This window comes from Corapipo altera, unplaced genomic scaffold (assembly GCF_003945725.1).
Source record: "Corapipo altera isolate COAL_440 unplaced genomic scaffold, ASM394572v1 47, whole genome shotgun sequence".
Classification (NCBI taxonomy): domain Eukaryota; kingdom Metazoa; phylum Chordata; class Aves; order Passeriformes; family Pipridae; genus Corapipo; species Corapipo altera.
The window spans coordinates 9,563,277-9,577,329 of record NW_020884897.1 but is presented as its reverse complement, the minus strand read 5'-3'; the positions used below and the strand labels follow the sequence as shown (position 1 = coordinate 9,577,329).

General features: G+C 40.2%; 1 protein-coding gene across 1 annotated transcript in view; it reads left to right on the top strand.

Moving 5' to 3' along the window:
* ACTR3B (ARP3 actin related protein 3 homolog B) overlaps window positions 1-3,396 on the top strand; it is a 27,011-nt gene extending 23,615 nt beyond the window's left edge. Inside the window, exons 10-12 of the mRNA XM_027648521.1 lie at window positions 1,202-1,327; window positions 1,761-1,844; window positions 2,452-3,396. Coding sequence (XP_027504322.1) covers window positions 1,202-1,327; window positions 1,761-1,844; window positions 2,452-2,547 — 306 coding nt within the window. The 3' untranslated portion in view covers window positions 2,548-3,396. The remainder of the gene's footprint in view (window positions 1-1,201; window positions 1,328-1,760; window positions 1,845-2,451) is intronic.
* The last annotated feature ends 10,657 nt before the right edge of the window (window positions 3,397-14,053 follow it).

The following is a 14,053-nucleotide window of genomic DNA, read 5'->3' as shown; positions in this document are numbered from 1 at the left end:
CCTTGTTATGCGTTCTTTTATACTGTGAGAATCTGAAACTGTGAAGAAATGAGTTTTTCCTATTGTAATGTGTTTTTATGATGTGCAGGGATTTTTTTCATGAATAAACAAACAGCTTTCTTCTAACTTTACAAGATACAAACAAGATTTTCCTTGTTATCTGTTGCTTAAACTCCAAGCACTTACTTCTGCACTGTGAGTGTGTCTTTGACTCTTCAGATCCTTGTGCAGGCTGAAAACAGTGGGCCAGAGATTCTTTCATTACATGCACAGTCTTGGTCTGCAGTGTCAAAAACTGTTACTGAGAGAGAATCCTTTGACCTGTTTATTATGAACTCCTAATCTGAATTCCTTGTGGACATGTGTCTAAGGCATATGAGTGGTTTTAGTAAGTGCTAATTGGCACCTGGGGTTGCAGTTGCAGCACTGTACAGGGGCACACATGCAGTTTTGTCACAAAGAGTTCATTTTTTCTGATTATGAACTGCATTTTTGCTGCCACCAGTGTTATCTTCTAGGGTTCCTGTTTCGAATCCCCCACCTTTGAAATTACTTCTGCGTTAGACTATGATGCTGCAATGTTACCAGAATTGGGAATGGGATATTCTAAAACCCCTGTTTAGAATCCAAGTACAAGTCCAGGCTAAGAGGCTTTTGGTTCTGCTCTGAAAACTAAGTAATACCAGGCAGGCAAGGAGAAAGGCGTCATACTTTTCTCTGTGCTGCAGTCCTCTGTGGAGGTGTGGTGCCTTTTTGAAGAATCATTGGTCTTGCTGGTTACTATGTTTGGAAGTTACTTCTTAAAATAAAAAAAAAAAATCAACAAAATTGAGTTCTAAGGCGGTATGACGAGGCTTGAGACTTATTTGGTGTCAGGGCTAAAACTGCTTACTATGAGCATGCCTGGGAAACTTCTTGATGTATTGTCTTATTTCTGCTGCTCTGCACATGTAGGGTACTAGCTCACTGTTGTAATGGAATCATCTTTTGTAATAACACATTCTTCATAAATGTATTTAAAGGAGAGAAAAGAAAGTAGGGGACCATGAAGCTCCTTTGAATTGAATGAAGCTTAAGGTGTTTGTGTACCTTGTCAGCTTCCTAATGATGTTAATACCCAAATAGTCACCTCTGCAGTGTTGGCTTTTGGGAAACCTGCTTGAAGCTGGATTTACAGCACGTGTCTTTAATTTCTGCACAGAATGTGGTTCTCTCAGGAGGATCCACGATGTTCAGGGACTTTGGACGACGACTGCAAAGGGATTTGAAGAGAGTGGTGGATGCGAGATTGCGACTTAGTGAGGAACTCAGTGGTGGTCGGATAAAGGTACGTAGAGCATTTCAAGTGCAGTAATTGCATGAGAAGTGAAGGAAATCAAGGGTCAAAATTTGCACCTCACTAATGAAAATACACTTGTAAAATCAATAGTATATGTTTATGTGTTGTTAAATGTATTGGTAGCTTTGCAGTGTATTACATGTCTTTACAGGAGTCTTAAAGTTACTGTGAGCAGTTCCACTTTCCCTTCTAGATGTGGGATCTTAGCAGTAGGCTAGAGGGATTTAACTTTTGTGTCCTTCATCACAGTTATCAGAAAGAGTTTTATGACATGGTCATCTAGAGAAGATGTCAGACTGAGTAATAAGTGTGGGTTAGTTATTTCAATGGAGGGTTGAAGGTGTCTGGGTCTGACCATGTTAAGTTTGTAAGGATCTTCCCAGAAATTGTAAACCAGCTAAATATGAACTGTTTTTCTTAGCCCAAACCAGTGGAAGTTCAAGTGATAACACATCACATGCAGCGTTATGCAGTTTGGTTTGGTGGTTCCATGCTGGCTTCAACAGTAAGTCTTTTTATCAAAATTCTTCTTAATTTTTAAATTTTTATGGCATGTTGAATTCTGGGTATATTTGATCTGAGTACTAAGTTTTAAAACTTTTCATTGTGACAGCCTAAACTGTGTCACATTCTGGAATCCTTAACCCAAGCTTTATCTCAGTAAAATTTGTACAGGGCAAGTGGGAGTTTTACTTGCGTAAGGATATTGTGATTTGACATAGTTGTGAAGTAGTTTTTATATGATAGTTGTAATATAGTCCTTTTATTCTTAAAGTTAGCACTAGAGATAGTTAGCACTTCAGGAATATGGGATCCAAATCAGTGGTCTTAAGTGCAAGGGAGAAGCAAATACAGGAAAATGGGAGCAATTCCTGTCTCCAAAATGGGATTTCTCATTGTTGTGTTTAAAAGCAGTTTCTGACCAGACAAACTTTTCTAAATTAACTGTATTCATATCCTAATGTTTCTCATTTTATTATATTTCAAAAATGTAATTACCATGTCATAAAGCTGCAATTTACAGAAATGTTAAAACATTATTTTTATTTGTTGTTTTTTTCTACTTGCTATGTTCTTACGCTTTTGAGGGGATTTGTTTTATATTTTCATAGCCGGAGTTTTTCCAAGTATGTCACACCAAGAAAGACTATGAAGAGTATGGCCCTAGTATTTGTCGTCATAATCCTGTTTTTGGAGTCATGTCATAATGCTCATCCAATGGAAATAAGATCTCTGATATTGTGGTGGTGGAGAAACTCATGCAGTGCAGAGGAAGGCAGCAGACACTGTAAATACTGAAGCAAGGTGTGGTTAACTCTTGGAAGCATTTGGATCACCATCGTGCACTAAAGCACAACTTACAGCCCCAAGTCATTTCAGTACGAGCCATTTCTCTGCTGACTACTCAGAGCCTTTCCTTCTTTCTTCCTAAATGTGAGGTAATAGAAAATAGGTAAGTCTTGGTTTAGGAGGTTGTGCAAATACTACTGAAACTGAATCTAGAAGAATAAGGCAGTGTTTTACTGCTTGTGGAAAGATTTAAACCTTTCCCATTTGTGCCCTGAGTTTGCAATCAAATCTTTAGCAATGGAGCACTAAATACCACATTGCCTTTAGGGGAGTTGGAATGGTACCTACCCCAATGGAATAGATTGCAGGATTGGGACAGTACTTTGTAAATGTAGGTTTTCATATAATTTTGTATTTTATGATATTGTTAGGGTGAATTGATGACTAGTTCTAAGCACGAACAGCTGTCAATGTCATGGAGTGATGTTACGCATTTCCAGGTGTGAGGCATGTATTGGAGTTGTACTGGTATTTTTTTTTTTGGGGGGGGGAAAAAAGCCATGTATGATAGAAATTGACCTGTTCATGTTTGGATGACACAAAGTGGTTTACAGTATTGTATGAAGTTTATAATAGCCACTGTTACTTTGTTTTGAATTTTCTGAAACTGTTTTATAGGAGATGATGTTTTGTTTTGATGTTGGTGAGTGGTGGATGACACGCGGGCCTTGCACCAGTGAAATAAAAGCTGTTAACATGTTTATGAATGTTTGTGTTAGTCCTGATTTATGTACTCCCCCACTTCATCTTACGAGGTCAGCTTTACATTTATATGTCAGACTATGTGGAATCACAGTAACACTGAATTTGAAGGGACCTCTGGAGATTTCTGGTCCAGACTCTTGCTCAGTGCAGGGCTCACTTCAAAGTCACCTCTGGTTGCTCAGGGCCAGTAAAGAATCTGTGGATGGAGATTCCTGAACATCTGGGCAACTTGTTCCAGGGCTTAACTACCCTGTTATGGATGCATGTTCTTGTGTTATGGACACAATGTTAAATCTAATAGAGTAGGAAATCCTGCCTATTCTGTCCGTGCCGATATTTTATCTGATCTCTGTCAGCAGAGGTTTTGGACAGTTTGTGTAGCCAAATAAGAATTTTATAAAACAAATCTACTTGGTTTTAGGAGGAATTGAGACCAAGCAATTATCTGCTCATCATAAATTAGAAATTAAACAAAATGGGACTCCATGATTCAAGCCTGCTTCTGAATGCTTTTGAACTTAAAGCTCAGCTCTCAGGGGTAAAACATTGAAGCACATTTTGCTCAATCTCTCACTAAGAAATAAATGGGTAATCTAATACAATGTGTACTGTTTCAGTTTGTCTCATCCAGTGTTACCTCAGCTTGTCTGTGTTTAAATCTACATTTCAAGTTTGTTGCTGCACTGCTGGCTATTTAGGATTTTGGCCTGTACAGGAAAATCCAGACCCATAAGCACAACGTGGCTGGAGTCAGGCTTCAGAGGAAGATTCATATGATTGGTGCACTGAGGAAGTGGGGGCTGAGGCACTGGAATGCTCCTATGGTGCTACAAAATAGGGAATGCTGGAGAAGTGGCAGTTACACGTGGCCTGAAAGGTTATGTCCAGGCACTGAGGTATCTTTAAGGTAGCAGGAGGTGGTACTCTTTGCTAAAAACTTCTGACATAAGGCATGGGCACCCATTTTTTTGGGGGAGGGGGGGGAACTTATTTCAAAAAGTGAGCAAGACTTGCACTGAAAACAAATGAGGAGATGTGTTCATGTCTACTCTTCATGAAAGAACATTAATAGTTAGAATACTAATACAGGATGTTTGAATGATCTGAAGCCGAGTTTCTCTCTTGTGCAATTTTTTGGAAGGCTGACCTGCCTACCACACTGCAGACCACGTGAGTTTAAAATAGTCTACAATGCAGTGATCTGTTAGGTTGGCTCACCATGCTTGGTGAAACTGCAAGTTTATGAATAGAACAATGAGCTTGGACCTAAACTGGTCATGAACTTTGCTGCTGCTTTCTTAATGAATCTTGCAAAATTGGTTCCTCTGGTTTGGTTTTTTTGTTGTTGTTTTTTTAATTGGCTTGTAGAATGCCTTGAAAGTCTGTTGAAAAGCACTTCAAAGATGTAGATCAGTGGCATGACTTCAGTGTGGAACTGCATGGAGGCAGAGCCACAGGTAAGCTAAACTCCAGCAAGAAGTTCAGTCTGATCTGCATAGCTGTAACTGGGGCTTCTGACGTTGTTGAAGGTTTACACCGGATGCCCATTGGAAAAAGGGATTACCTGTCCCCATCAAACAGTGAGCAGATGATGTGTTTTACCCTTGATTTACTTTCACTTGATTTGAGTCAATGCTCTAGAAGTAGAAGGTATTGTTTCCTGCTACCAATCTTCTGAGCCTTTTCATTTTTTTCAGTAGTATTTAAAAACACTTAAGGCTTTTCATGAACCTGATGAGCATTGAGCATATGTTCAGTGTGGTACTTTCAATTAACTACAATTAGTGATGTCTTGATGTGAACTGGAGTACTGATCTTTCTGTAAATAATTCATTCTTTATGAGCACTGGATTCTCCCTCACCTGGAAAAATTACTGTTGTGTCAAACAAGTGTTGGAGATTAAACAAATGAAAACCTTATTAAAAGCCAGGGATACTGAGCAAGAGATATGCAGCCTCCAGCTTAATTGGAAAGTGTATTGCATAATATTAAGAAGTGCTGTGGTACCTTCAGATAGTTACAGAGAATGAAAGCTCAGGCAAAGCTGTGGTAAAGGAATAGCAGTTACCTTACTTTCATACACTGGTCTTTAGCAAGAGCATTTTTGCAAAAGGTAATGAAAAACACAAAGAAAGTAGTGGTGGGGAGTGTCTGTATAATTTTTCAACTTCTTAGGTTTCTTTTCTGCAAGTTAAACATACGTGATGGAAGAAAGAGGCCAAAAGGTACATATTCAAATCTTGCTTTTGTGGCCACTTTTGTTCTTGCTGTTTCACATCTGACGATTCCCCTGTGAACACTTGGGGCCTGATCCAGAGTCAGTGGAAAAGACTTCACTTTGGCATTATTGATCCTGTAGTATTCCGTATTCTTTTCCATTTATTACTGCCACTTGCTATATCAGTCTTGGCCATGTCTGCATCATTTCAGGCAGGTCACTTCATTTCTGTGTGTTTTTTCCTGACCTTTTCCTAGGGACTGCCTCTTAAGCAATACCTTAGTGCCCAGCGTGTCTGCTCTGTCATAAGTGACAAAGCCTCAGGTGCAGATGTCTGACATGGTCACTTTGACTTCAAAGAGAGTAGCAGAAGTACATTCTGAGGGCAACTCATCTTGTTCTGACAGATGCATCTGAATAAGTTGGTGGACTCATCCTTTGGCAGTGCTTTCTCCATTCAGTTGCCTATAAAATTCTGTAACGTTGCATCTAATTCTTAAAGGCTCAAAGTTAGAGGGGGAAAAAAGAATCCCACCCTGTTTTTAGTTTCTGGGCTCTATGGGTGGAACACACTGAAGCAGTGTGGCTGAGGGAGGAGGGCTGTTGCAGATCACTGCACTACACTCATGAAAAATGTGGAAGGATACTGCCCTGCTGCTTTAGCTTCCAAATGACTTGAGGATTTTTACCTTAACGCTGTTTAAATGAGCAACCTCTGTCATCCTGCTTGTGTGTTGACAGCTTTATTCTCACCGTGCCAACTTATGTGTTAGTTACACTTTCTGCCTGTTTTTATGAACGAGTAACTGCTGTAAAGTGCAGCTTTCTCACGTGCCAGGTAAGGGTGAGCTGGCACAGCTGTTTGGATGTGCCTGGGGACACGCTCAGTGCCCGACAGCTGCCGTGCTGTGATCTCAGGGCTCAGCACAGGGCTCTGGGGAGGCAGCAGCTTTCTCAGCTCTACCAGCACTTGTTACATCCATCAAGAAGGAGATTTTGTCCACTCCAGACAGTGCAGCTGAAGTGGCATTCCTGTTTTGCAGCACTCTCCTGCAGGGCAGAAGAAAGGCTCCAGAGGAGCCTGAGAACCTGTCTGCTGCCTTCAGCTGTTGTTGAAGTAGAGGTCAAGCTAAATCAGGACATTGGGATTATTTTTCAACTTTCTCTCTGGTGCAATTGAGAAGAAGAGGGAACACTTTGTAACTCTCTTAGGGGTTTAAATGAGACTTTCATTTATTACCAGTGCATTACAATAAAAGCCTGTGTCATGCTGGGGAGAGGCATGGGCTTTATAAGTACCTGTAAATAAACAAACTCCCTGTCACCTCTCCTGTCTCTCTACTGCTATTTCCCTGTAAGTCCTCTTGAGTTCAGCTCAAGAACATAACAACTTTATGTTATTAGTAATTGTTTTTTACTTATGCCTAGTTTGCAGTTTGGTGCTGCTTTGCTTCTGATCCCAGGAACCTGTTACATCTTCCCAATTCCATAGACTATTCTAAAATTAAAGACTTTACAGTTCTCAACAAACATGGTATCTCATGTTATAAATGAATATATGGAACATCATGAAGGAATTTTCCACTCATTTTCAGTTTATCTTCTACTTTAATTAGGACAAGGAACTGACAGTAAGGGAAGGTGTTTAACCCTTCATCTGCATAGGAAACAAAGTGAGTGAATGTGGAAAAGTCAGGATTTGAAAAGTCAGGAAATAGTGTTTATGAGAGTGATTGCCACCATATACCTTCAGTTTCTGATGCCTTTGCAATCATGTGCATCTCTTCTTAACAAAGTGGTGTTCCTATTATGTCTCTTGCACATCAGTAAATAAAGGAGCAGTGTGATTTATCTGGGAGGCTGCCTTCCTCTCAGCAATTTTTGAGCAGTTTGCTGGGCTAATGTTTTTTCAGCACCCTGTGGGGTAACGATGAGAGTTGCAGCCACTTTTACAAAGGGAAAATTGTTCACTGTCTTTGGTTGTATGAAAGAGAAATGTATTAATGTAAACCTGCGCTGCTCATAATTCTGTTGCTACTGGTCATCTGTAGTAGGTGCAGGAGGCAGATGTTTTGGGTCAGTTCCAATAAAAATTAGTTAAAACACAGTAGAAGATATGTTGCTGAGGTGGGGGCACCTCCCTGGCCCACAGAGTAGCACAGAATTGACAGCTGGGTGATAAGGGCCCCTGATCTGGGCTTAAGGTGACTGAGGTTGATTTATGAGCAGGGGCAGAGCCAGCCACTAGAAAATACTAGGCATGACTGAGTTCTCCTTTCTCTGGAGCATCAACGTGCTTCAGGGACACTTTGGATCTAGAAACAGCATTCATTTGAGGGGTGATCGTGGCAGTGTTGTGTTACCCTCCTTCAGAGTTCTCTAACTTGACAGGACTCAGCTTTTCTAATGTGGCAGGTGATGCCTCCTTCTAAGGTACTAATCCTGTGGTAGGAACAACTGCTGAGGAACCTTCTCAGCAGGTCGATGTGGTCTCTCCTACTACTGAGCTCTCTTGCAGTAGGAGAGGATGTGAGAGACTGGATCTAACATCCAGGAGTGGAGTGAGCAAGTGTAGTTTCCACATCTGAACTGTTTATGCATTTGTAATAGTAATCATTGTCTAAAAATACAAGTAACTCTTGGATCAGAGAAGAGATTCTTCAACACTGCATTAGCTGCCTGGCAATAATACCTAGGCTCCAAATCATTTTGCTTTTTAAGCTTTTTCTTTCTGGTCCCATCTGCTGAATGTGCTCTTAGGCTGTGGTTAAGCAAACTCTTACAATTTCCTTGGCTCTTATTTTCCAGCATAGAAACAGCATGTTGACAATGTTAGTGTGGAAAATATAAATAAGATGACTGTTTTAGTCCTTTGTGTTTATGGTCTGTTGTGATTTCACTACATTTTGTACTGTCAGCATCTACTGCAGTGTAAATCCTCGTAACTCCTTTCCAGAGAACTGATAGAAATTTATTTCTGCCCTTTGCTTGGTTGCCACCTAAGTGGCAATTTATGACAGATTTACTGTGAGGGTGGCGAGGCCCTGGCACAGGTTTCCCAGAGGTGTTGTGGATACTCCATCCCTGGAACTGTTCAAGGCCAGGTTGGATGTGGCTCTGAGCAACCTGGTGTAGTGGAAGGTGTCCCTGCCCATGGCAGGGGGTTGGAATGAGATGATCTTTAAGGTCCCTTCCAAACAGGGCCATTCTGTGATTTCATTCATTAGTTCTGACTTGTCCATCCAGGTACTCTTGAAGACCAACTATTGGTGCAACAAATATGCAGAGTGAGAGTAGAAATCCTGATGTTTCCAGGTTGTGTATTCTGATGTTTATTACTCGTGCTTCTCGTTTAACAGACTGCATCACTGGCTCTTGCTTTTGCTGTGGCTCTCTTGTACAACATTTTTAGCATGTTTGCTCATCTAGTCGTGTGGTATGTCTATAATGCATTAGATTATATTGGCAATTAAAGGATTACAGCTAGGATATAATTATGGCCCTGTGGAATAAACTTTTCAAATTATTCTGCTGCAGTCTGTAATTACACTGTGTGTGCCCTGATGCCAAGGATTAATAGGGGGATTACAAACTGTTTTCCTGTAACATTGCAGTTCATGGATATGCTGTTTACAATTCACTGGCTTTAAGGAGCTAGTGACCTCTCATGGGAGATGTTATTAAAGGATACTGTCCAGTGGAATGTTTTTGTGTTATATTATGCTTATTTTCTTCACTCACCTTGAGTTTATCATGCAGTAGCTGGTCGGGGTAGCTCAGATTTTGAGTAGAGAGCCTTGAAATTGAAGTATTAAGGAAGTGAAAGCAGACAAGCTTCAGTAGACAGCCCTGCACTGTTAAACTTGCTCCTCTTTTGCACTCTTCTTCACACTTCACCAAGATGCTCTGGTTTCTCCATTGCCATGGAATGGTATAGGAACTTTCATGATATATTGTTACATATTACACAAGTAGTAGGATTTAACATATTATTTCTGTATATCAAGAAATGATTTACTCCCAAGGACCTCTGCAGTCAGTGCTTCTCTGAAGAACTGCAGTTGTTCAGTTGCAATGAAGATAAACCAATAATTATGCTATTTGAAATGAATGATAATGTAACTAAGGATTGTCTTTGAAGTAGCAAAACAGTGTTGAACTGTTGGTTGGGAAACTTGGGCTTCTTTCTGCCAAATTACAACACATAGACTAAATGCCATTTAACTTTCTGTGACCTTGGATGGCTCTCTTGAATGGTGGTATCAAACCCTGTATTAATTTTGGAATGCAACATCTTGTTTCCCATGTCAGTTGTGAGTGGTTATAGCAATGCTTACAAACTAAACGTGCTCAAAGCCCTTCTCTGGCACCGAGACCTGCTTGCATGAAACAACCTGTTCTTACTGAACTCCCCTGGCTGTGCCAATAAAGTGACCACATTTGGGCAGCTTCGTGGGCTGGTCTCTGCACTCTGCTAATTCCTGAGCTCTGCTCTGCCATTAGTTGGCTCGGTGACAGTTGGCCATGGCCAAAATGGTGCTGTGGATCATGATTACAATTTAACAGTGTAGTTGATGGCACTCCAGCACCTCGGAATGTTCCTTGACACTGTTTAATTTACCATTGAACCTGTGTATTTTCTGTAGCAGAATGATGCTAAGTATTTCAAACAAGATATTTTATTTTCTTAAGACTCCAGATCTTTGTCATGCTGTTTTTTACATGAATCTGATTTATGTTCTAGGAGAAATGCTTTTACTATAGTTGCCAAAGAAACGTGGACCTTGGGCTGTCAGATAACAATGATGAATAAAGACTTACCAGTTTATTTCGAAAAAAATACAATAATTTTTAAGACAGTGTTACAGTTCTTAATGTCAGAATAAGATTTAAATGTATGGGTTGTACATATGTAACAGTACAGGTCAGCTTTATACTCTTACCTTCTTGTAGCTTTTGCAGTTTTTCATGGTTTAACAGGGGTTTTTTTCTTAGTCTTTTCATTTCACTGCTTTGCCTGAATTGCCAACAGTGTAACCTCAGTAAAGCTCTCATTACAGAGACGTATCTAGCATCTAATTTGTCTTTGACAATCTTTCCTCCTGATGGGAGCATGTGAGAAGGAAGAACCATCTCGCTTGACTTTTACATGGCTTTACAGAACCATCAGTCGAACAATTTGTTCTGGAGTATTGCCACAAATAAGGCCTGGCAGCTGGAGCCAGCCTGCTATGTGCATTGCATGAACATTAAAGCTCTTCTGTCTTCAAGCAGAAACTGCTTTGAAATTGTAGTAAAAGTTCTTCTTTGTCCTTCTGTGTCTGTGTGGTATTTTCCCTGTTCCGCCCTGCCCCAGTTGTCTTCTGTCTTGGACCTACAAAACTTGCATGGATGTTTTGATTAAATTATTAAATTAGCAAATGAGATTGGCTGTGACAAAAATGGCACTTCTCAGTGGAAAGGGGAAGACTTTTTGGGGAACTCTACTGTAAATAGTTTCTTTGCATAGTCATTTTTCAGAACAAGGAATGCAATTCTCAGTATTTGGCCAGATGCTTTTGAACCGATGAGTTCCAAAATGGCTCCAAATTAATGAAGCAGTAAAGCAGAATTAAATAATGCTGCTAGATGCAGTTGCCATTGTGGTTTGCGTAGCAGCAGAACAGCACTGAGAAGTAAATTGTTAATAGCAGCAGATGACAAGTTTAGTGGTGTCATTCTTTTCAAAGCCAGGCATTGCTTTCTTTTTCGGAGATTAGACTGTACGCTCATAATAAAAGCAAAAGAAAGCAAATCTCTCACGGAATGGCAATTTAAATCTATCCAGTGAGTTAGAGACCCTGGGTCAGGATTACTCCAGAGTCTTAATAACTGAAGGTAACGCTGAAATTAATTCCCCTTTCCTCTCCTGGGGCTAAATGTAGCTGGGCAACAGCTCAGTACTATCATCAGTTAGACTGCACAGATATAAATATCTGAAACATTACACTAAGTAAACTGCAGCAAAGCCAACTCAGTTCTTTCCCCAGGGAAAGTCTGCTTGTTCCAATCATGATTTGTGCCACAGGCTTTTATAGCAGGACTGCAAAAATCTTATAAAAATTGTATTAAAGATCAGCCACCCTTAAACATATTAGGCTTCCAACTGTGAGCTGATTTGTCCCAGAAGCCCAATGAGTTTTGTGTGAGGTTCCTAATTTTCTTAAAATCTTCCTTAATGGTATCTGTTATTACAGTAAAGCTATTTCTTGCTTCTGGGTGTGTACAGAGCAACAAGCAACATATGATTAAATGCATTTTGGGGTCCTGGCTGTAGCACTTAGCAATTCCTGAGCCATTTTGTCTTCAGAAGCAAAAAGGCAACTCAGCTCCAGAGAGCACACTTTAATTGTTCAAATAGGTACATTAAACTTTTACGCTTGAATAATAAATTATGTGGAAGAGAACCTGCCTCTTTGCAGCTACTTTTTAATCTTCTCCAGCCACCACCAGAAGCCGCCAAGCAGATCAGCAGCACAGTGGCACCATTCAGGTACCTTCTGACCACATCCAGAGGGTTGGTGCTCACAGGTTGCCTTCTTCAGGGTTGTGTTTTGCCTTCTGCTGCCTTCAGAGGGGTAGTTCTGTAGGTCCTAGTGGTAGCTATCCCTTGAACCAGACACCCTAAATAAAGCATTAATGCATTTTTTTCCCTTTTTTTTTTTTTAAATGAATATAAGAAAAGAAAAGTGCTGGCTAGAGTGGAAAAAAAGTAGTATTGTAAATGGCTTGGTTACAGTATTTTATTATCAGGCAAAGTGTAATAAGTCACTCATGAACTGGAGAATGAACATAACAGGCAAGGGCACTTGTAAAGTATGGACATAAAAGTTAAAACTGCCTTTCTTTAAATGAGGAAAGTTTGAAATAAATAAAAATAATCTGTTTTCTGCATTCTCCCCATTCTGGCCTCAGCTGAAATTCCCAATAGCATATCCAAGCAGTATCAGTTAAGAGGATGGTTTCTGGATTGGCACAACTGGGAGTTGAATTCGGATCAGTTATATCAGGAAAAGGCACAGTCCTTAAGCAGAACCTCGTTAGCTTTGACTGTCCCAAAGTGGTATCAGTTTAGTGAACAAGAATTAAGGAGGTTTTATGGTGAGCTGCTTGGCCTTTTCTCAGCCAGATTAGGTTAGTCCAGAAAACCAGTTTTGATAAGCACTTTTTCATGACAGGAGTCTTTTTTTTTTTTTTTTTTTGTGAGGAAAATAAAATATTTCAGTCCCCAAACTGAGATTGTTCTTTCCAAATGATACTAACATAAATATTATAAATCATATGATGGTTAAGCTGCACTTTTGCTGTGATTTGCTCTGGTTGGGGTTTTCCTTTCCTTTTGGACTACAAGCATTTCCAAGATTTCTCACTAGTGTTTTTCCATCGTTTTTTTGTTTGTTTTTGTTTTTTTTTTTAAAGAAGTTTTCATTTGAGAAATCTTCTTGAAAGTTTGGTCAAAGTGCTGTTTTGGTTTTGAGAGCAAAACTCCACAAAGCCCAATATTTTGACCGGTGTTTTGTACTGCCAGAGATGGACTCAGCACACTGAGTTCACAGCAATAATTAGCAACAGATACTAATTTTCTTCAATGTAGATGATCTCTGATATCAGAATGGGAATGGTGAGTGCTGACTAGGAAGGCAAACATATGGCAGCCTGGCACAGCTGCTCAACAAGAGCATCCCTTGCTCCAGATCTTTGTTTTTTGGTCTTGTTGAGCATGCTGTCAGGTTTTCCAGCTCCATGAAGGGCAGCAGGGTGGAGCTGGATGTGAGCAAATCCACCTGGAAGGGGGGTATTATAAAAAATCCGTTACTTTACAGTTGTTCCTTGTCCTGAAGGTGTTGGCTGTCAAATGAGGAAAACAGTCCTCATGTTCAATATTCTCAATTCCTTAGCGGACATTCAGGTAACTCGCTGTTGTGTTATGAGAAAACAGGGTTATAATCCTGAAATGACATCCTGTTTTTTAGGACAGAATTCATCTGTTCCACTATATGATTCTGGGTTACCTGAATCTGAGCTCATCAGTTTTGGCTCCCTTTGCAATCCAAAAAGAGAATGTGCCTCTGGGTACAGTTCACACCGGTCTGGAATCGGTCAGAGGAACCACTCTGTGGCACTGCCTGTTTCTTTCCGTGCAGTTAGAACAAGATATGCAGCTGAACCTGAATGAGAAGAGTTTTCTTCCTTGAAACTCAAATCTGTGTCACAAGCTTGGGCTCAAATTTTTGGTGGTATATGTGGTTTCTGACAAGGACAGACATTTGCTAACCCTTCTTCAGAAACATCAGGCTTTTATTGAATCTTGAGAGGATCAAGTTAGGACTGAAACCTCTGAAAGGCTGAGAAAAACTGTTTACTCCTAGAAGCAGGGAAAGAGCCTGCAATTTCCTAATGA